This window comes from Heliangelus exortis, chromosome 2 (assembly GCF_036169615.1).
Source record: "Heliangelus exortis chromosome 2, bHelExo1.hap1, whole genome shotgun sequence".
Classification (NCBI taxonomy): Eukaryota; Metazoa; Chordata; class Aves; order Apodiformes; family Trochilidae; genus Heliangelus; species Heliangelus exortis.
The window spans coordinates 36,705,481-36,727,376 of NC_092423.1; the positions used below are offsets into that span (position 1 = coordinate 36,705,481).

Below are 21,896 nucleotides of genomic sequence, written 5' to 3' on the forward strand. Positions count from 1 at the left end.
AAAGAATAGACAAACTCCCAGTGCTGGGAAGGGTGCCAGGTCTTCAGGTTTTTTAGTCCTTCGTCTTTGGAGCAAGAAAAAAAAAGATTGAAATGTAGGACTAGATAAAGTAGTCACCTTTAGCTTTTACTGAGATATTAGAGTTTAACTAGATCACCAGTACCTAGTCTTGTATTCTAATCTGATAATTGAATTTCAGATTTTCGTAACATTTTTATTGTTTCACATTCAGAATGTTTTTAAATCACATCTTATTTAACATGAACAGTATGTTATAGGCCATTACAAATCAACCACAAACCTATAAAGAATTAATCTCTCTCAGAGTAAGATCCCAAGTGTAATCGTAATTTTTTAATAGTTCTCTTCGCTCTTTTTAGAAGAGCTGAAAAGAACTTAAGTATAAAACTGTAAAGAAAATTGCTTGGACTAAGGAGTGACAAGACTAATAGGTAGTGATATTTTTGTTAGCACTAATCAAATTTATCCGTAAACAAACAGTAGTAACTGATTAAATCACTGTGCAAGTATCAAAAGTAAATCTGTTCAGCTGTTTAAAACTGCTCTAACCGTCTGTAAAGTAAATTACAGCTCTTATATGTTGTAAAGGCACGGCATTGGGGAAGTATAAAAAAAAAAAAAAAGGAGAGAAGGTGGATACAGAACAGAAGAATATAGAACAACCTTACTAGAGCTAATTTCATACATGTTATTGATGAAAGACAACATAACTCTGAAGCATATTCCATCTTTACTAAGAGGTAGCTTCTAAAACTATAAAGGTTGGTAAAGGAATTTTGTGCCTGGTTCTCAGTTTGAAAGGCACTAAAACTGTGCCTTGGTCAGATCATAGAGCAGTGTCATTGGACCATAAAAATAAGAAGTTAAACTCTTCCAGCACAGTATCAGTTAAGCTTGTAATTTTTCTGTAGGCAAAATCAACAGGTCCATAGAAATGAATTTACAATGTTACAGCAAAGAGAACAGGAGTAGCAAATAATATTCCAGCAGAAGAAAATTGTAAATGTCTCTTTCAGCAAAGTTGTTGGGGTTTTTTTGATTGTTTGCTTGTTTTTTTGTTGTTGTTGGTTGGTTGGGTTTTTTTTTAATAAGTAAGTTCTTCGAGGTTTTAAATTTATTTAAGGTACTTACAAATATCTCTCTATCATGTAGTGATAAGGCTGCAATTAGACATTGAAACACTATTTGGGTGGCTAGCAAGTTTATAAATGTTTTTCTTTAAGTTAATTCCTACATTTTTCATTAAGGTTTAAAAATAATATTAATTATATGGTTTTGTCTTTCTCCATTTCGTACTTTGTTTTTGGAAGAATTTTGTAAATGTTTACTACCTAGCCCATTATGTTTCTTCAAATGCTTCTTTAACATCATCTTTCTAGAAAGCTAATATAAATCTTGATAAAAACAAAATCACCCATCACACCTGTTAGCATTGTCTCATTATCTCTTTTTCACGTGTTTTTGTATCCCTCTCTCCTGTCATCTTACACTTCACCTATGATTTCTGAAAAAGTAAAGGTTAAAAGGAAGTTTTTCTAGGATGAGAGGTACTGAGCCCAGAAGAGCAATAAAGATGAGTCTCACCTCAGCTTTGCTCTGTAACCTTCAATGTCCTGAAGGACTAGCATCAGTTCTCCCTGGAATCAGATTAAAAGATGAGGTGAGGAAGCTAGAAAAAGCAAGGAAATGTGCTCCTGCCCCAGTCTGCCATCTCTCTTGGGCCATACTTGGAATTTTACATGCAGTGTGATAGTTGGAGGTATTATAACAATTTTTTTGACTCCGGAGAATACAATTTCCCCTTATGAGGAAAGGCTGAGGAAAATGGATTTCTTTAGCTTGAAGAAGAGGAGACTGAGAGGCAACCTCATTAATGTTTATAAATATGTAAAGGGTGAGTGTCAGGAAGATGGAGCCAGGCTCTTTGCAGTGATGAGCAATGATAGGACAAGGGGTAACAGCTGCAACTTGGAGCATAGGAGGTTCTGTGTAAACATAAGGAAAAGCTTTTTCATCGTTGAGGGTGACAGAGCACGGAACAGGCTGCCCAGGGAGGTTGTGGAGTCTCCTTCTCTGGAGACATTCAAAACCCACCGGGAGGTGTTCCTGTGTGACCTGCTGTGGGTGATCATGTTCTGACAGGGAGGTTGGACTCAGATCTCTCAAGGTCCCTTCCAACCACTGTGATTCTGTGAACATTTGAATGGAAATACTGCTGTTCTGCTATTGGATGTCTAATGGTAATCTTATGCCCAGAAAATGAGGAAATCTCTGATTTAAAAATAAGAAACACTAAAAATAAAGCAACACTAAAGTCTTGGTTTCTCTGTTTTTCTTTTTCTCCAGATAAATACCCTTTGGTTGCCAACATGTATCATTCTGTGTCTGAAACCAATCACCCTTTGCAAACAGATGAACAAGAAATAGGCATTGATCCCTTGCAGAGTTATTTGAACAAGCCAGGGGAAGGTGAGTTTTGTATTTCTGTACTTTGACTTTATTCCTAGAAACCTTATATAAGTGTGTTGTGATAACTGAACCTGTCATGATTTGTTAAATTCTCTCAATGAAGTTGAACAGGGCAACTTAAAGGACATTTTAGAGTGTGTATAGCACACTGACACCAATGAAAACCACAAAAAGACAGCTTTTAGTTACAGGCAGAAACATCAACCAAATGTTTGATGCACTGCCATCCTTTTTTTAATCATAAACCAAACATTGACTTCAGCATAAGAATATTGAAATGCAGTATGGCTTTGTGTTACGGTGTCAAGCATGGTCACTTCTACATTGCTTTGGTTTGGGGATTTTATTCTGGTTGTTTTTTTGGTTTTGGGTTGTTTTGCTTTGGTTTTTTTTACTGGTTTTTGGTTTTTTGTTTTTTTTACTGACCTACAGTAAAGGTCAGTATGTTATTCTGCATGAGATTAAACAAAGGCTGGGTTTTCTCTCTTTTTTTTTTTTCTTTTTTTTTTTGACTCCACCTATATTCTTACCTGGAAAAACCCTGCAAGTTGACATAGAATGAACAGTCTCTAAAACTAGAAATTATTTCATAACCTAAAGTAAATTAATGAAATAGAGTATTTGGAAGACTTTAATGAACAGTGAGAACAAACTGCTTGCATAATGCAATGGATGTCTGTGTTGCTTGTCTTTTCTACTTATTTGCTAGTAGTGACAGTATAGTTGGTTCGAAGAAAGTGATAAGCTTAATGAGAAATTTCGTCCTTGTCATGAAAACATTCCTCAAGTACCCAGTTATACACAGTGGCACCTTAACTACCTGTAATTTTCCAGTCATTGAACACATGTACCAGGAGGGCAAAATAAAAAATTTATTTTAAATTACAGAGTTGAAACAACTTTGTCACATTTCCTAAGTCCCCCACCCAGATCAACTACCATGTGTGGGTGTATGTGTCTATAAATCTTCTGTTTACTGGTGCTTATTAAAAAATCTATGTCAAGTTTTGCTTAGTCAGGTTTATTACTTCAGTTTATAAGAACCTGGCATTTTAATTTAAAATATATTGGTAAAACTTCATTGTCCCTTTGAGCTAATTTTTTTTCATTTTTTTTCTTCATTGGTTTATGAAGCTTTTTCACTGTTAGAAAATGAAAATTAACATCTAGGGGAAGTATTTTAAAACCTGACGATTAAACAGAATAGGTTTTTCTAGGTCAGTGTTCCTCCTCTATTATATTTGACATCTTAACAATATGGAGCCATTTTAGTTTCATAAACTAAATGCGTTTCTCTACATATTTTTAGAAATTTGAAAATAATCTTTTTGCAAAAACCTAAAATATTAACCATTTTCCAGAGGAAATAAAGCTTGCTTCTAGTCTCCCCCAATCAAGAAGGAGATAAGCATTTTCTTCTGATTTTTTTTTTTCCTTTTAAGAATACTGGTAATTCTCTCAACCATGTTTCAGGAAAAAGCCAAGATTTTCACCCCGTTAAAAAACACTGTAAATTAATTTCACCCTTTATTGTGCCCAGAAGCGATTAGTTACCTTGACTGAAAAGGTTTCTCATTTTTATCCCAACCTTAACATTTCTATGACATACAAAGTTATTAGTATTGAATTGATGTTTAAAAGTGCCATTAATTCATTTACCCCAAATGTTCATTAACAATGTAAATGTATGCTGATGTTCTATGAGACAAGGAAGTGACTAATGACTCTTCGCACTAACAACACTTAAAATGAATAGAAACTTTAGATAGCTAATCTTGAAGTAATCAAGACCCTCATTCAGCTTGGCATCTCTGTATGCTCTAAAACAGCTGTCAACTGTTAAAAATATATACACAACACACACATACGCACATGCGAAGATAAAGATATGTAAATACACGGTTCCCCGTGTCACGAAGGTTACCAACTATGGTACATTTTTTATGTTCTATCTATGTAAATATTTTATATAAAGCATCCATTTCATCTTCTTAGTTTTTTTAACTGAGAAACACATACTGCATTTTAATTTGAAACTTTTATCTATCCAAAATAAATCTTTGAAGTTTTAATATTTCATTTTGAATAAAGCGTGCGCTTAGGTTAGATGGTGGCAGGTCTTTGGCATCAAAATATACAGTCATTACTCTCCATGCAGTCTTTTGGTCATTGTTTTCACAAGAATATTTCAAGACAAGGGTTCTTAACTTGGCCTCAAGTTTTAGGCATGATACAGAATTTCCTTAAAGATAATGTGTATTTTAAAGTCTTCTGTATCATGTATCACAAAAATATGGTGGAGAGGTGGTCCAACAGTCAGAGATTTTCCATGCAGTGTTGTAGAGCATCAGGACATGTGAATTGTTTTTTGAAGCTGTGCTGAATTCTTGAAGTATTACCTTGGATACAAAGTGATAGTCTTCCCTGAGATGGTATAATAAAAATAAAACATGTCACTGATGAATGCTGAAAATAAATATTTTATTGTAGAGCTAGTCAGATTTGCTGATCTACATGAAGTACTGTATATCTAGTAAGTGCAACTGATACCAAAAATGATGGAGAAACAGGAGATGCCATATTCAGCTGTAATATTGAAATGCTCACACAGGCATTTTCATAAAGTGAAAGAAATCCCAGAAATGCATGGATTGCTGTTAAGTGTTGTTTTCTGGAAAACTGCATGCATACACTACTTTTTGTTCATTTGCTGCCAGGATTAGAAAGATATGTTGGATGGGATTCTAGAGATATATTGATTGAGTCTAGTAGCACTTAGTGCTTTTATTAAAACCTCACTGAACTTACAGCAAGAAAATGTGGTTTCTTTGGGACAGGGTTATTAGCACAATACAATTCAAAGCATTCTTGAGATTTTGGAGAAGTCGTTTGAGAATTAATAAAGCATGGTTCACCAGGAACAGCTGCAAGGATTAATGTTGCAAATGTTAGGCAGAAGACAATTACCTAGCTGAACAAATAAAAATAGAGCACTACAGATGAGGTAGGTGTCTTGGAGAAAGAACTGGGCATTCATAGCACTCCAGCTTGCATGTAACTGAGGAACTTCAGATCCTGAGTTATGATGAATCATGAGAATGTGCTTCGTTGCAAGTTTAAAAAATTCAGGATAGGCTGTTAACTAATTGACAGTCAAGATCTTTATCCTGTTCCTGTGAAATATTAAAAAAACCTAACAGATAATTTAGTATTTCAGTCATTTTCTCATGGTTGGTTTGGCCTATGTGGCTTGTGGCTGATTTTTATTTTTTTTTAAAGATAGAAAAATATGCATTGCATATATGCACTCATATGGATATGCTATTTTTTAAAATAGCGTTTTTAATAGTTGGTAAGAAATTCATAGCAGAGATTCTCACTTCTGCAATCTTATACTTTAAATGGAAGATTTCAGGAGTTTTAAGAAATTTTAATTTTGGATTAGATATTTTGGATCTGTTATCCACATACATTTATGTATATATGCATTGTTATCTTTACTTTTGACTATGGCAAGTTGCTAGTATTTTGCTACAGTTTCTGGTATAAGAATCTTCATTATATTGCTTATTTTGTTCTAACAATATTTTTTTAATTATTCCCTCTGAAATTGGATCTCTATCTGTGAATTTATTATCAGAGAATGGATTTATTTTACTTTGTCTTTGTCAGACACTTTATAAACCCTGAATATATGAAGAGAAATTTCAGAAACTTTGTTCTTCTAACTGTGTATTGGATCTGAGAAACTATTTTTTTCATTTTTGAAGGCTTCAGGTTTATATTACAACTATATTACATATATTACACTTATTATTACAGGTTACATTACATTATAACCTACAAACTAGGTTAACTGTTTCTGAACTGCTATAAATTTTTACTCAAAGTTACAGCATTCACCGAATTATGACAGACGTTTTGGAGAGTATAGTAGGTAGTATTCCCATTTCATTGAGGAAATGAGAAGGTTGATCCTCTAAGGACAGACTGGAACAATGCATTTAATACTCTTCAATTTAATTTGCTGAATATCACAATTAATACAATTAAGGTCACTTGAAATGAAACTATTAACGAATTGGGTAATTTACTTTAACAATGTCAGTGTGTTCTCACAATTATATTTGCTTTAATTAGTGCACAAGCTATTATTTAATAGCATACTTCACATAGAAAAATGTAATGTGTTCTTTGTTCTTAATAGAAGAAAAGGGGAAACATTTAATGGGTCTGAGTGTTTTGGATTTGGAGTTTGAAGGGGGCATATTTCATGTCCAAAGGCTATAGCTGGTGGTGAGGACAGAGAAGGATGATGTAGGTGGAAGGACAAAGGTAACTATTGGAGTGTGTTACTGAAATTAATCCAATTGAGATTGATCAGTTGCCCACTTCATACTTATTTACCATTCCATCCTTCCTGATTCTCAAAGCTGCTATGAAAAACTAAGAGCCATGATAAGAGAACATTCCTATTTCCATGTTGACTGCATGCTGTGTGTTTCCATTGCTTGTTTTTGGAGAATTTTGGTGTTCTGGTGTTAATATCATAACCCAGATCACTGAGAAATATTACCATGTAAAAATATACCTTACATGGACTTTGAGATACTTGGTTTTATATCAGTGATACAAAAACTTGTAGAAAACAGAGGGGAATGACTTAATAATCCCACATTCTCTGGATCTAAGAGTATCCATGCGCTATCAAATAATTTCCCCAAATCTTAAGTGTAGTTGATGTGGGGCTGTTATGGTCTTGGGTACATCCTTTCACATTTGTTCTGGGCTCAAGTGAATTTTTGCTCACAAAGTATCTTCTAGTCAGTAGTTCTTCATTGTTAAAAGTGGGGGGGGTTTGCCCTTACATCACCCTTCAGTCAGGGAGACAATCCTGATGCAGAGGGCTCTGTATGGCATTCATCTTTCTCTGGTTTTAGAGATAATTTCTGTGATTACATTTAAAATAAACAATCAAAGAGGTCAACATCTCTCTGTGTGAGAAGTACATTCGCACGTAGAAGCAACTAAAAATGCAAATATTGTGGGGTCTTGAAGCCTTACTACTTTCTTATCAAAAATTTTTCAGTATATGATGTCATTTGTGTCATGTAATGTGTTTTTTCATGCTACGTACAGGGAGGCACATGTGCATGAAATCCAGCATTGTGTTTTTAAGAGTCCTTTTAAATATGCATGCTACTTTGTGTTTTCATTAAAAGGACAAGACTGGAACAGAGAACCTCTGCATTATATTGGAACATGAGATGGAGAGGGTAGTAATTGCTCTTAACATCTGTGGGATTTCGTGCTAGGGTTTGCACCAGGCCCTGAGAATACACTGTGTCCTTTGTTAGTGAGTTTTTCTCTTCAGACAGAAAGTTTCAGTGTGCCTGACCAGCTTCATGGTTGCTAGTGATGCTCATCCAGAGCCCTTGACTTTTCCAAATGCAGGCACAGGTATACGAGAGGAGAAAGGTGTATCTTCAGACTGCTTTGCTTTGTATTAGATGAATAAAAGCAAGATAAGTTTTTACATCTTCAAACACCATATGCAAACATAACAAGCATTTTAATATTCATTTATTAATAATAACTGCTGTTTAGCTTGCTTTTAATTGAGCAGCAACAGGATTGTAATGACAAAGGCTATTTGAAGAACACACTATGTCTTGAGCTAACTCAGCCTGTCACTCGTGCCTTCCATGCAACTCTTCTTTTTCTTGTCTCTTCACCATATTAGAAATACATTGTTATTAGGAGATCGGTTAATGAAGAAGCTGGGCATGTTTCAAAGTATATATATTTAATACAAAGTTAGTTGAAAGTTGTCAGCACACAGTACAATTTTTTCCTTTAAAGACTGCATTTGTGCTGGTGCTGACACGCCCTTAGAAATTTGGCAGTTGTGGGCCCTTTGGTTTCAGTGCCTTGCTGCAAAGTCATGTTCAGGAACTGCAGGAGTATTTTAATTTATTTCAGCTGTGGGAGCAAATGTGAATAACTGATGCAGCCTTGGGCAGTTACCAGCTTCCAGAACTGGACTTTCCTCTTAAGGATTGGTGGTTCCATTTTTGTGTGTGTGTGTGGCTTCATGTAAGTTGTGCATAACCTCCTCTGGTTTGAGGTTATACTGTGGCATGGGTAACTGGCACAAAAATCATGCAAGAAAATTGCCTTCAGTGGATGATTAGATAGGTATTAGAGAAGGTCTTTTGGACAGCAGTAGCTGCTGATCTGAAAGAAATATAAAATGTTAATTTTGGAAGTTCTACTCTAAATTGGTGTAAAATAAGACCATTTTCACCAATGACATTGGCAGTCTACCTTGGTTCAGTCATCTCAGCTGAGAGTTTCCTGTTCTTTCCAGATTCTTTCCAGATACTGGCTTAAGTCACTCTTCAGCATCATATTATTTCCTAATAACTCCTTGTGACCCTACTTTGGGGAGGGGTAATTGTGGTGTTTCTTTCTGTTCTTTTCATAGCTTTTCCCAGGTCCAGGTTAAAACTCATCTAGCTGGCTGTCACATCACTTCCTAGTATACTTATATTATAAAAATGCAGTATAAAATGAAATTATGCAAGTTGAATGAAAAAGGTTGGGGTTTTTTAACTAAATTTTACATTCTTAGAGAAGCTTAAAATACCAAGCAGAAATATCCATTTTACCTGTAGTAACTGACTGCACAACAAAATTAAAATAGAATAATCTTTTTAAATACAACCTCTAAATGTAATTAAGAGTATGTTGAAACTAGCATGCTATTAGAAGTAATACAGAAGCTAACAAGGAGACTGGAATAATCCTTTGAATATTTCCCTCAGACTTGATAAAAAAAATATTATAGGAAGGTTACTACCCATAAACATCTCACATATTAAGGGTTTCTAGGCGATGATCAAATTATGTTAAATGGATATATCTCCTACATATGGAAAAGGCATATTCTCTTAATTTAAAAAAATTGAACTGTACAAGTTTGACTGTACTTGTGTATGTATAATAAAAGACTAGCAAATCAGAATTCTAGCTGAGGCCAGCATGATTGGTACAGGATAATAATTAAATGTTTGAGTTCACTTCTGTCCTGACATAGAAGAAGATTGTGATTTACAAAGCAGTCTGTGAATTGTGTGCAGCTAGCTCATGTATCTGAGATTAAATGTGTGTTAATACATTTTGAAAGAGTTTAACTGCTACAGATTTGGTTGTATTAGAAACTGATTGCTCTGTATAACACAAATATGTCAAGATAGGTGAGATCTTTCCTGTCTTTCATATGTGTGGAAATATGTAAGGATCTGGAATTCCCTATTTCAAAAAGAGGAGGGTTCAACCTACTCTCATTTATGTGCCAAGTGATACTGCAAAGCTTCCATTTTAGGCTTCTAATTTACTAATAAGCCTTATTCTTGAGTCTGCTTGGGTACCCCTATCCTTGTCCTCTTTGGATGTGTAAACACTAAGAGTTGTGGAAGGGGGAGAAATATCATCATGCATGTTTTTTAACTAGTAGGAAATTATCTAGCTAGATGTGTATTATTTATTGACAATCTGGCCTTTTAACAAAGAAAAATAGGCCTATGCTTAGGTTGCCACTGCTGCAACTGAAACAGCTGATACTTTAATGAACAACATACTGAGGGCCATCCAGGACATAAGGCAAATTAAACAGGTTACAAACTGCATATCTTCTGTTTAGGTATAGGAGATCTCCCCAGCTCTGACAATTAGCTCCACTCATCAGGCAGGCAGACAGACAGAAACAGAAGGAGGCTATTTGTATCAATTTGAGGAACAGAACTAGTAATGAAGTAAAATATCCATACCATGTAGTTTCACCTCTGCTTTGGAACAGATATTTCTAGCTGCTGGTTTCAGCTTTGCAATAGCAAATAAATAAATAAGTAAATATGTGGTGCTTAACGGAAGCTTGTTTTCTGTTGTTTACAAATGGGGAGTACAGGAATAATAATACTTTTAACCTAGAAGATTTTTTAAAAGGAGAAAACATTTTCCGGACATACAAGCAAATGTGAATCTTATATGAATCTTGGTAACCTGACAGCTTTGTTTAAACATAGAATTTGAGTTTCCTTTCATGAAAATCTTTTCAAAGTACAGCAATTCAGCTGTGAAAACCTGAACATGTTAATGATGACAAAGAACCTCTGGAATGAGCCAACATTTGTTTTTGTTCTACAACATTTTCTGATGAATTGCACATACAAAAGCATTGCAGGTTATTTTAATTCTCTTTTCTTACTTTGATAATAACTGTCTCCACTGTTTACCTTTTTGGTTAAGGCACCTTATTATTACTAATCAGCTTTAATTATTTATAGCAAAATGACTGTGAAAGGTGTTTCTTTGATGCCGAAAAAGTCAGAGACCTGATCCTATTAAAATTAATGGATAGGTTCCAAGTGACTGTAAAGGGAACAAGCCTGCGTGCCCTTATTGTCTAAGGGAAGCAGTAGTTTAGACCAAGGTAACTGAATTGTGGTTATTTACTAGGAATTCCTTAATTTTGGCAGTTCAGATTTCAACTATTTCATGTTGAGATTTGGCCACACAGAGGCAGAGTGCATAAAACTGACTCTTAAAAGTCCTGGTCTTCATTTTACTCATAAGATACACAATAATTGGGGAAAAAAGGCTAAATATACAGGAGAATGGGAGAACAGCCCTTACCCCTAAACAAAATTTAGTGCTAAAATGGAGTGGAAGAAATGGGCATAGCCTCTCAGCTTTCATCTGTCTTTTTCCACAGTCAACAGAACAGCAAACTAACCCAAGTTTAACCAATACTGGCTGAGGAACATCAGGTTTCAACTGGATGTATGTGAGCCTATGTTTAAATCTTGCTTTGTGTTAGGGTACTACTGCTGGGGTTTGTTTCTAAATATTTTAAGCTTGGAATTTGTATTGATACACTTATACACACACTCTCTACGACAAGATTGAACACTTCTGTCAGATCTAGAATATCTTTTAGTTCTTCATAAGTCTCCCTGTTCAGCTTTTTTATCATGTTAGGTATTTAGATCACTGCAGCAGTAATCATGTGGCTATTAATGTTTCAACTGCAGTACAAATGACACAGAAGGATACAGCAAATTAGATTTATTTTCACTATTTATGAAAATCACACAGGGTTATGACACAGTTTGTGCTCCGTGGATGGATCTGTTTAAAAAGGAAAGCGAAACTTGGGATGTTTATTTTTTAGCTTTTCAGCCTAGAAATTTCAGTGAAAAGTATTTTTGGTGAGGAAAATGAAAAATGTTGTGCAAGATGCAGAACATCATCATCATCTTTTCAGTATTATGAATAATCAAATAAAGTTTAAATGTTTTGAATATGTTAAACTCTTCCCTATATATTGGTAAGCAGTTGCTCAGTACAAATATATATGGGTGTTACTGTTAAAATATGGTTTGGCCATAAGTTTAAGGAGTGATACTCCCACTTAATGAAATACTTAGCAAAGTTGTTTTTCTTGTGCTTCTATATTTCTTCTGTCTCAGTATTGCCAGCTCCTCCTGTCTTAAGAAGAGGGAAAATACTATAACTTCTCAAGAGATTTTTTTTTTAAAATGCTACGTACTGCTTTTGCTCTGTCATTATGATAACATAATAGATACTAGGAGCTGTACCTTGCAAATCAGTGAGTACAGTGGTACCTTCTATTTTTTAACCTGCAGCTACTGTAGAGGTAAACTGAATACCTTTCTCAAATATTTCATGCAAAGTAGGTTGGAAGGTTAAAAATAAAAATTAATGTAAGTAAACTGTTTACTTAAAAAAAGCCAAACGTACTCTAATTGCCTTCTGTTAAAAATCTTAATTTTGTAGAAGGAACTAGAAATTAAATGCTTCTGCTTGGGTACTAGAGTGATAAACAATAATGCATAAACTCAGGGATAGGCTGCACTCAAATTTTTTAACAACTTCAATTCAGATTAGTGCAACTGGGACCATATAAGCAAAATGGTAGCAAGTAGCCTATATGATAAATTTCTCCACTAAAATTTTTATATCCTATTTCAGATTATTATTCTTGATCTTCACAGAATTTAAAAAGCACAAACTTAATCCAGATAACGCTTTTATAGTGGTGATAATTCTTTTCTTCTGAGAAATTTGATTTATAATGGAATCAATTATTTCATCTTAGGAAAAATAAACTGTATAGTGTTTCATTACTAAGTGCAGTTGAAGAGACAGAGTTCTCATTTTATACATGTAAAAATAAGTTTTCAGTAATGTGAAAATTTTTAAGTTTCATTATAGTGGGGCACATTTTCTCTGTGCTAGTTTTAATAGCTGAAGATAGCACTGTTGTTTTTATTTACTTTTCATTTGAAATATTTGAAGGGTGGAGCAAGGGAACATAAATCTGTCCATTAGTGGGCTTTTCTACTTTGCACTCAGGTGAATTCTCATCAAATTTGATTTGCTGACTGGTGGCCAGAGCAGATGTTACCTTAATGGAAGAAAGAAGCATATTGAGCCACAGGGCCACCTCCAAACTTCTGTGACCCAATATTGGTTCATTCCCTATTGAAGTATGGAAGAAAATACTCCTTTGCAAAAGTTTAGAAAGCTCCATTCTGAATAACCATAGCTAGGTGGTCACAAAGTGCTCAGTTACCCTAAGATGGAGATTTTATTAGCAGAAGAACTGTAGCTATTATAAAAATTTTTAAAATGTAAAATAAGTAGCCTGTCAGACAAGTTTGTATCTTTTGCTTGCTTGAATTTGAAAGAAAGACAGGATGTAAATCAGCTTTTACTCTCATTCTTTTTCTGAGTTGTTGTAACTATAACCAGTGCAAACTTCGTTTAAAAAGTTCTGGTATTAAAATAGACATTTTTCTGCAGGATTAAATTTACTGTATTTTATAATTTATATAAAATTTATATAAAATTGATTTATTTATATGCATATTTTATAGTTTATTTTATACATTTATACTTATGATGAACACATGACTGTTTTAGTTGCAGCATTTGCATGAACTGAAGTTACACTTTTATAACTCTGCTGCTAGAATAGCTACTTGTTTAAGTGAAGATTATAACTTTTCTTAAGAATATGGGTTGTAGCATACTTCTATGAGAAACAAATTTCTGATTTGGAAAAATACCATGTAAGTAAACATATCATATTCTTTTTTTTTAGTAGCATATAAAGCCTGATTAAATGGTCTGTGGCTTCTTATACATTTAATGTTTTCAGGGAAAAAAAAAATTGTAAAAGCAGCTATAAATGAAAAACACTGATTTAATTCTGGACATGAAAAAGTTACTGCAGATTTTTTTGTCTTTGAATTAATATGATATTTATGATACTATAACTCCTAGATATTTCAAATTTAGGAGGATACTTGCAAGTATTCTGTGATTTCAAATACAGTTACTCATATCTGTCAGATTCAGTTTGAGATTCCTATGGAAAAGTGAGCCTACACTTAGTATCTGGCATTTGCATTACTCGGGTAAAGACAGTTTTTTGTGGGTTTTTTTGTTGGTTTTTTTTTGCATAATACTTTGTTCTGTGCTAAAGCTATAGCTATAGCTCAGAGCAGCAACTTTGAAACTTTTGAACATGCCGAAGTGGGTTTTTAGATTAATGCATAAAGATGAATTCAAATCTGAAATACGGAAGTTAGCTACTTCTGATTTTGTTGAAGCTGAAATAAATTATCAAGTGATAGTTACTTTTGATATATGTTGCAAAATTATAATAATTGCATTAAAACGATACTGAGTCCTAGGGTAGGAAGTGGTGACATCTGAAAATCATGTAGTAAATTACATGTACAGTGGTAATCTTGCAGCCTAGCATAAGGAGCCACTTACACTACAGCACCTGCCATGTGAGTGCTTACTATAATGATTCCAAGTCCTTGCTGCAAGAGAATAAAAATGCCCAGTCATTTTTATTTGATTCCTTCATGCTCTAATCACAATAGGAAAAAACCACATAATTATTGAGAGATTTTATTAATCAGAACACAAAGTGATTACAGCCTTAAAGGATTACTTCAGCTGTTGGAAAGCTGGCAGAGGTCTTTGTGAAAGAAGCAGAATTGTGTCAGTACCATGTCCAGCCACCTGCCAGTGTCCCTTCTGGCTTGCCACCAAGGTGCCATTGATGGCTCAATCCAAACCACCACAGTGAAGTTTCCACACCTTATAATTGTTGCCCAGCTTAGGTTTGTTCTTTGACCATAAAGTGATTTTCTCTTCATAAAGTGGCAGTATTCTGCATCAACAGTGATAGAGTCAGTTTGGAGATTGTAACTCTACTCCAGTGAGTTGAGTTCATCAGTTGCTCCTAAGCCTGTATTTGATCTTAATGTTGGTGAAGTTAAGGCGAAGCACAATTTGAGGGCTTTGGGTTGAGTTTGGGCTTTTTTTCCTTTTCCAAACCATATGTCAATACTCCAAAGGTCTGTCTTTTGGCTGCTTAAAAACAAAACAAAAACACCTATAAAAGTCCTACTCTCGGAAGTACTGATTTCAGGCAAAAAGTATTTTCATTTGGTGTTTATGAGTTGTACTTCAAAAACTTTACCTAGAGGTAGGGAGGAGTGTTTCAAAAATAGGATGTTTAAGTAAAATGACTACAAAAGCATGTAATCTTCCATTTTATTGTATTTCTTCTTCTGCATAAGTTATACTCTAATAAAAATGAAAGAGCAAGTTGCGTTTCGAAGATCAGGTCATCGTAATTCATTGACATTAGGCCACATAACTGAATAATGTCTTACTTCAGTGAAATACATCAAATGAGATCAACAATTATGACTCATAAACATGCCTCGCAGGCATAAAACAGCAGGGAATTAGCATGTGAGGCTGATAAATATGCATGTAAATAAGCTCCCAAAGGAATAACATGGGTTTGATTGATAGGTTTAGAATTGGAACATATGTAAACCCCTTTATTCCTCATTCTGGTGTAGCTAAGTAAAGATGCGTTTTACTTGTTAAAAGTTTCAATAACTTTGTAAATCTTAATGCCACATCTGCTTTTGTGTGTGCAGGCACGTGTGGGTGTCACTTGAGAGATTGATTGAATTGTCTACAGGGTAGATGCCCTCACACTAAGTTTGTAGTGTTTGCATGTGTATTATTGGAGTAGTTGAGTTCGTGCATGCGCCTCTATACCTATCTGGACACTGCATATTAGGTGGCCTTCAGCAAAATATTATTTTGGGGGTTGTTTTCCCCAGAATTTACAGATTTTAAAGTTTGCTTCAGAAGTGGAAAACTGAGTTGTGAGTTTTGGTATTGTCACGGTTTAAAAACCAGGACAGGTATATGCACCAGTATATTTAATTTTGTAAATACATTCTGCATTGAAGGTAATTGCTATTTGTTTTACAGTAAGTCCCACAAGTGCTACTACATTGAAGAGTCTGGCAGTCATTCTTTTTAAACTTCCATTTCTGTTGGCATCTTACAGCCTGAGCTCTTATCTGCAACTTCAAAGTACCTATCGCAGCAGTATCTTTATGTTGATCAGCAGAAGTGTTTATGCTGTGCCGAGATTTACATCCACATTGTTAGAAAAGTATATAACGCACTTTGTGTTTATAAAACATTAATACTTTGCTGTGCCAAATACAGACCAATTGGTTGCCATTGTCATGTGGTGTGGTGTACATCTGCTTTATTACCATTCCCTGCCATTAGGCAATAAAAACTTTTCCAACTGATGCACACTTAACTGATGTTGCATCACGCTGTAATTATGCTAAAGTGATCTTGGACCACTGGCAGGCAAGATGCAAAAACATTTTCAATAGTAGGAAGTGTGGATTGACTGTAGGTTTTTGTTATGTGTCATTTATAGCTAAAATAGTCATTCTGAGAAATGAGATGGAGCTGGTATCAGAGATCAGTTGTTCACATGTGAAAGCCTCAATTCTGTAATACCTTCCTTTTGCTTAGAGATACCTTTCTGAGGAAATAAAGCTTGAGTAAAGTGACTTGCATCTGTTTAGATTTATAGAGTAGCAGAGAATATATTTCTCAGTAAAGATCTGTAAATTCAGGAGCTACTGCTTAGTTCTGAAAACCGGTTCTTTTTGCTGCATAAAAATAAATAAGATTGTAGCACTTAGAGACATCAGCATCAAATCTCATGTGAGTTCTTGAGGAGCAATTTATAGCTACCTTGTGTAATTTGTATAGAAATGTTTAGATGATCCCTGCTCTAGCAGCAGCAGCTGCTTAACCCAGAATGTAACAGCCTGTGACACCAATAAAAAAGTGATCCCTGTGTACAGAATAGGGGAGGGGATTTTTCTTAGCAGAGCTGAATAAGCAGATTGCTATCAGGAGCTCTGGTGGACCATGTTTGTAGCTGCATAGCACTGTCCTTTCTCACAGAGGATGCTTAGATATCTCTTGAGCCAACAGAAATAAAAATTAGTGCCTTTTTTTTTTTTTTTTTTTTTTTTAGCATCCCCCCGCAACAATGTGCCCTTTTTACAGTCAGGACCTTGACAGGCTGTCACTCAGTTTCCACTCACCAAAAGGAATGGTCTTGGATGGCCCAAGAGAAGCCAGAAAATTGCTGCTAAGTATTTTTTTTCATTCACCTTTAGAATTTTCCACATTTTCTCCAACATGTGTTAAGCCACTGGGAAATATGGTTAAATGAGTTAAGCAGACATCACCCATCTGTGCATCTCAGGGAAAATAAAAACAGTGCTGTCCCTCCGAAAGCTTTCTTGGTACATAACCAAAATCAGAACAACCACACTAAATCTAAACCTAGGCAAGGCTCTTGCAGTAAAAAGGGAGGAGCACTTCAAAGAAACTGCTCCTTCTGGCTTATCCCAGTCTTGCTGGTGTGTGGCCTTTGCTGAACATAAGGTGGTCTGAGCACCTGTGCTCCTCTGAAATGCCTGAAGGCTACTGGGCACCTGAGACAAGATGACAGCACAACGTATCTGCTGCAGACAGTGTTAAAAACCTGGCATCCAGCCTCAGATCTGAATTTCAGTCCACTGACAAGCCAAAACAATCACACTGCAACCTCTTCCTTGTTCGTATAAATATTTAATTCTAGATAGAAAGCATCACAAGAACCCTACTTTTGCTCCGGTCTTGATTCACCCGTTAATATTGTTCATTGCTGTGCTTTCTACTACTGAAATGATTTGTAATTTGTATCTCTCAAATGGTTCCCACTTGGATTTCTCATGCACTGAGAAGTCAGATGCCTGTGTAAAGTTAAGTGCTTAGGGTTAATGAATGGCATTAAATTTTATGAGGTCATGTCCAGTAGATGTTAAAAGAAGCTTAAGGGAACTTTACCACTGATAGAAATTAACAGTTGCCATGAAAGAATGCCTGAGGGAGTTCAGTTCTAAGCAAAAATAAAATTGGCAGAATAAAAAGTAAAATACAGAGTCACTGTGATTAATGTAAACATTTTTGTTAGGTAATTGGTTGTGTGTTGCTGTAAAAGAAATGAGACCTCACAGTGTGAAAGGAAAGAATATTATTGTATTTAGAAAGCAATGAATGTTTTTAGTCAAATAAAAAAAATCTACATCACTTACAATATTTATATTCTGTCAGTAAACATACAACCTTTGGGGCTACATTTATCAAATAGTCAAGTCTCCACTTATTTACATTAGTTTTTTTCTTTGGGCAAAATTCGTTTTCCCTAGTGGAACAGTTATTTTGTTTCATTAAACCTTTATTTCTACTCACATGCATTGCTTACGTTACAGACCAAATGAAAAAATACTTAAGTCAAGGTTTGTGTTTTGGGGTGACTGATGGATGGCATAAAAATTCTGTTTCAAAAAAAGAAAATGGCTACATTAACTTATGGATACATCTGTTTTACATAATTATGTGGAGAACTATTCAGTAATTACACTACTATTCACATGCTGTAATTTTCGTCGACTTTATTCACTACCATTCCAAGGAGAGGGAATGGAAAACTTGTTCAGACATATATATTCTTTCTTGCTCTGTCTTACAACCTGCAGTCACAGCATACAGAACTTTCCCAAGTAATTCCCATGCTTGAGTAAGAGAGCTATTGTGTTGAATTTTGCTCCCATAGTATGTGTGTAAATTCTGCACCGCTATGTCTCTTAATACCATGCTATGGACCCTGTGCAAACCCTTTTCTTTCACATCCCTTCAAGGTCTGTGCCATCTGGATGCAATATTGGAAGTTAACAGTGTTAAGCCTCCTGAAAATGCAGAGGTCTAGTATGGAAGAGTTAATGTTTCTGTACCAAAGCTTTTTCTCTGCTCCAAGTTGGACAGTGAGGTACCATACCTGTCAGGCAGCACAGCAAATCACGGCCATATCCCAAATTTGGAAGGTGAAATAGGAAGAAAAGTGAAACTATTTTAGAATTTCTAACAGTAATCCTTTGTGACTGTTCTGTTGCTTTCCAGATTTTTTTTTCTTGTGGTTTAATATGAGTTGTGTACGTGAAACATTCCTTTTTACATTTTCCTTCAGTAGTAATTGGCAAAAAATCCAAAGTCAGAAAGCTGGTGCTCTCTCATGCTGGGTGACATTTTTAATCTTCGCCCAGACTGTATTCTTTTTGGCTAAAAGATATTGGCCATTTTCTGTCTTGGAGGACTGGGATAACTGTATAGAAAAATTGCCAACTCCTTAACATTTACGCTGTTATTGGGTAAACTAAATCATCAACCTAGTCATACTTGTCTGATTTGCATTTTTCAAGACTTATTCCTGTATCTCCAAGTGCTTTGTAATCAAACCCTTAGTTCCATTCTGAAGTGCCATCAGGGACTGACACTCTTTATCCTCCTCACAGGAGGGCAAAGGTGGACAACAGGAATCTGTCCCATGATGGAGTACATATCTATCTACAGAAATGTTTTGTGGTGTGTTTCATTCTCAGTATCTACAACAGAGGGACCAGTGTTCAACAGACTACCTTGCACTGTAGTAAATAGAAGTGTCTTGATGTTCTGGCTGTCAATTTGATATGTTTTTATATGCTGATACAGCTTGTGGGCTTTCATCTCAGACATCTAGAATTTGCTGCTAATGTATAGCTCTTCAAATTTTTCCAGATCCATCTTTCACAAAATGCATCTGCTTTTTCAGCAGCCTAGTATGTGGTTTGTATTCTCCAAATTAGCAAGCACTTGATTTAAAATAATTTTGATTTAAGTCTATTGTTTCCTTTATCCTTTGGCATATTTTGATTTTGCAGTTTAACTTTTTACTCTAGGTCACTATTCTTTTATATTCTTCAGTGAATATAAAAAATATACCTTTTTTTTTTTTTTATTAATCAGAGAAATTTATTAAAAATGGAGGATACTGCTCCATTGCGTGGTCTCTGACATACGGGTCTTCTGGATGCACAGTACATTCTGAGAATTAGCAGCCCTAATGATAGCCTGAAATAAGGAGTCTAGGGCTGCCTGGCTGCATTGCAAAAAGCCAAGATAGCCAGCTTTAAGATTAGGTGTTCCTTCCTAAAGCAGATTCCTTCTATGTTGTTAATTTGATTAGGATAAGAGCTGTTCCACTAACAGCAGGAACATCCCTTTCAGAGTTGAGGAAACTGTTCATGTGGCAGTGTTGTTTATTTTCAGGTTGTTGGGGTTTTTTTCATACCATATTGATCAAGTTTGCCAAGTACTTTGAATTGTCTTACCTCTAGACTCTGCTACTGGTGGAACATCTGCTTTAAGTTTTACCCAGAGACTTTATACTTTACCCAGAGACTAAGCTGCTTTTTTCAAAATCATTCACATAATAGATTTGTTAAGGAATGAAAGAATGTGCTTTCTGTTGTGTTATGAATGATTGATAAAGGAAGTAAAAATCATATGCACTTCTAAGATACTATGTTGATGGTTTAATAAACCATTGGTTATCTCTCTGCATTTATTTTTTTTGTGCATGTAATGCTGCTAAAATGTGTTATGTAGTTACATTATTAAAAATGTGTCTTTTCAGTAGATGTGCTCAGGATTTTATTTCTAACTGATTTGACAGATTACCCTGCAGTCTATGCTGATATAAATCCAAAGTAACCTATCAGTCCTACAGATCTGACTGAAATGATTGTGTGAGTGGCTTGAGAAGGGTCTGGCAGCCGGGACAGATGTCCCAGAGCCCTTCTGCTGTTTCCAGCAGTGCTAAAATAAGTTGTGGGCAGAGGGATGGAGCTTCCTGGGTTGGCAGGAATGCTGTGGGAGCCCACGTACTTCTCCCTGGTCCTGGGTTGTAGTAACTGGGTGCTTCTCATGATGCTTCCTCTGGGATTTTCTTCACCTCTTATTTGTGTGCTTTGAAAACTTACTATTTGAGGAAAGTCCAGTCATTGCCTAGGCTTGCATCTCTCTGACAACTTTCTTACTTCAAGCTTCTCATCTGCTTCCTCCCCTCAGAGCTGAAACCCCACAGTTCAGCTGCTGGCTCTCAGGACTAATGCCAGCCTCTCCACAGGATGGCAGGTAGCTCCTCTGCCTTTTTGTTTTCTCATGTGCCATGTTAACATTTGCAGCAATGGTGCTGCTTCTTGTATTCTTTCTGGTTGCTTCCTAGCCATAAATGGTATTTGTTATCCCACTCCAGAAAAGCAAGTAGCTAGTTACATGCCTGTCAGCACAGTAGCCATGTGGGTGACTGATTTCAGGCTGTACCTCTTTGCATATATATGCTGGGCAAAGGGAAGTGGTACAATTTTCACAGCTTTCCTAAACAGAATCACACTCAGAAAAGGGTCCAAGAGAGTAGCTTTTGCTTTCAGGAGAAGTCTTTGACATCCATCAGTAGTGCTGCAAGCTGTCAGTCTGCTGTAGTAGTCTCCCTTGATAAGGAACAGCAAAGAAACAAAGCAGAATTGCTCCTTTTCTTTTTAATCTCAGTTCATGGTCACCATGAAACCACCTCCCCACCTTTAGGAGGTGAGGGCTGCGTATCACTACCATGTGGCTTCCTGGCCAGGCTGGGGCAATCTCCTGGCAAACCTATTAGTTGAAGAGCTAGATTTTTATTGAAAGGCCATTTCTATTTCAATAAAAGAGCATTTAATCCATTCTCGTTTCTCTTATACTATCATTTAATTCTGGCAAAACAACAGAATGTTAAAAAACTTCGACTCAGGTCTTTTCAGCTTTTTTTTTTTTTTTTTTTTTTTTGCCTACGCTCAACGGAATATACATTACATATGAAGAGTTACATAAGATTTATTCTCCCAAATAAAATGATTGCATCTATCTATAAGGTAGAAGTGTGGTTAAAAATAGGAGGTAATTGAAGTAAATTAAAGGACAATAGTAGCCTTCAAACATTTAAAGAGATGGCATGTTTTTCTTATTGTCAATGTAAATGGTCTCTGGAGACCACC

At 35.5% G+C, this 21,896-nt stretch overlaps 1 protein-coding gene across 7 annotated transcripts in view; it reads left to right on the plus strand.

The window, feature by feature from the left end:
• Positions 1 to 21,896, plus strand: part of TBC1D5 (TBC1 domain family member 5) — a 311,133-nt gene that overhangs the window by 118,070 nt on the left and 171,167 nt on the right. For all 7 annotated transcript variants that reach the window (XM_071735549.1, XM_071735553.1, XM_071735551.1 and 4 more), the window contains one exon: positions 2,368 to 2,490. In XM_071735549.1, the coding sequence (XP_071591650.1) occupies positions 2,391 to 2,490 (100 nt within the window). In that variant the 5' untranslated portion in view covers positions 2,368 to 2,390. The remainder of the gene's footprint in view (positions 1 to 2,367; positions 2,491 to 21,896) is intronic.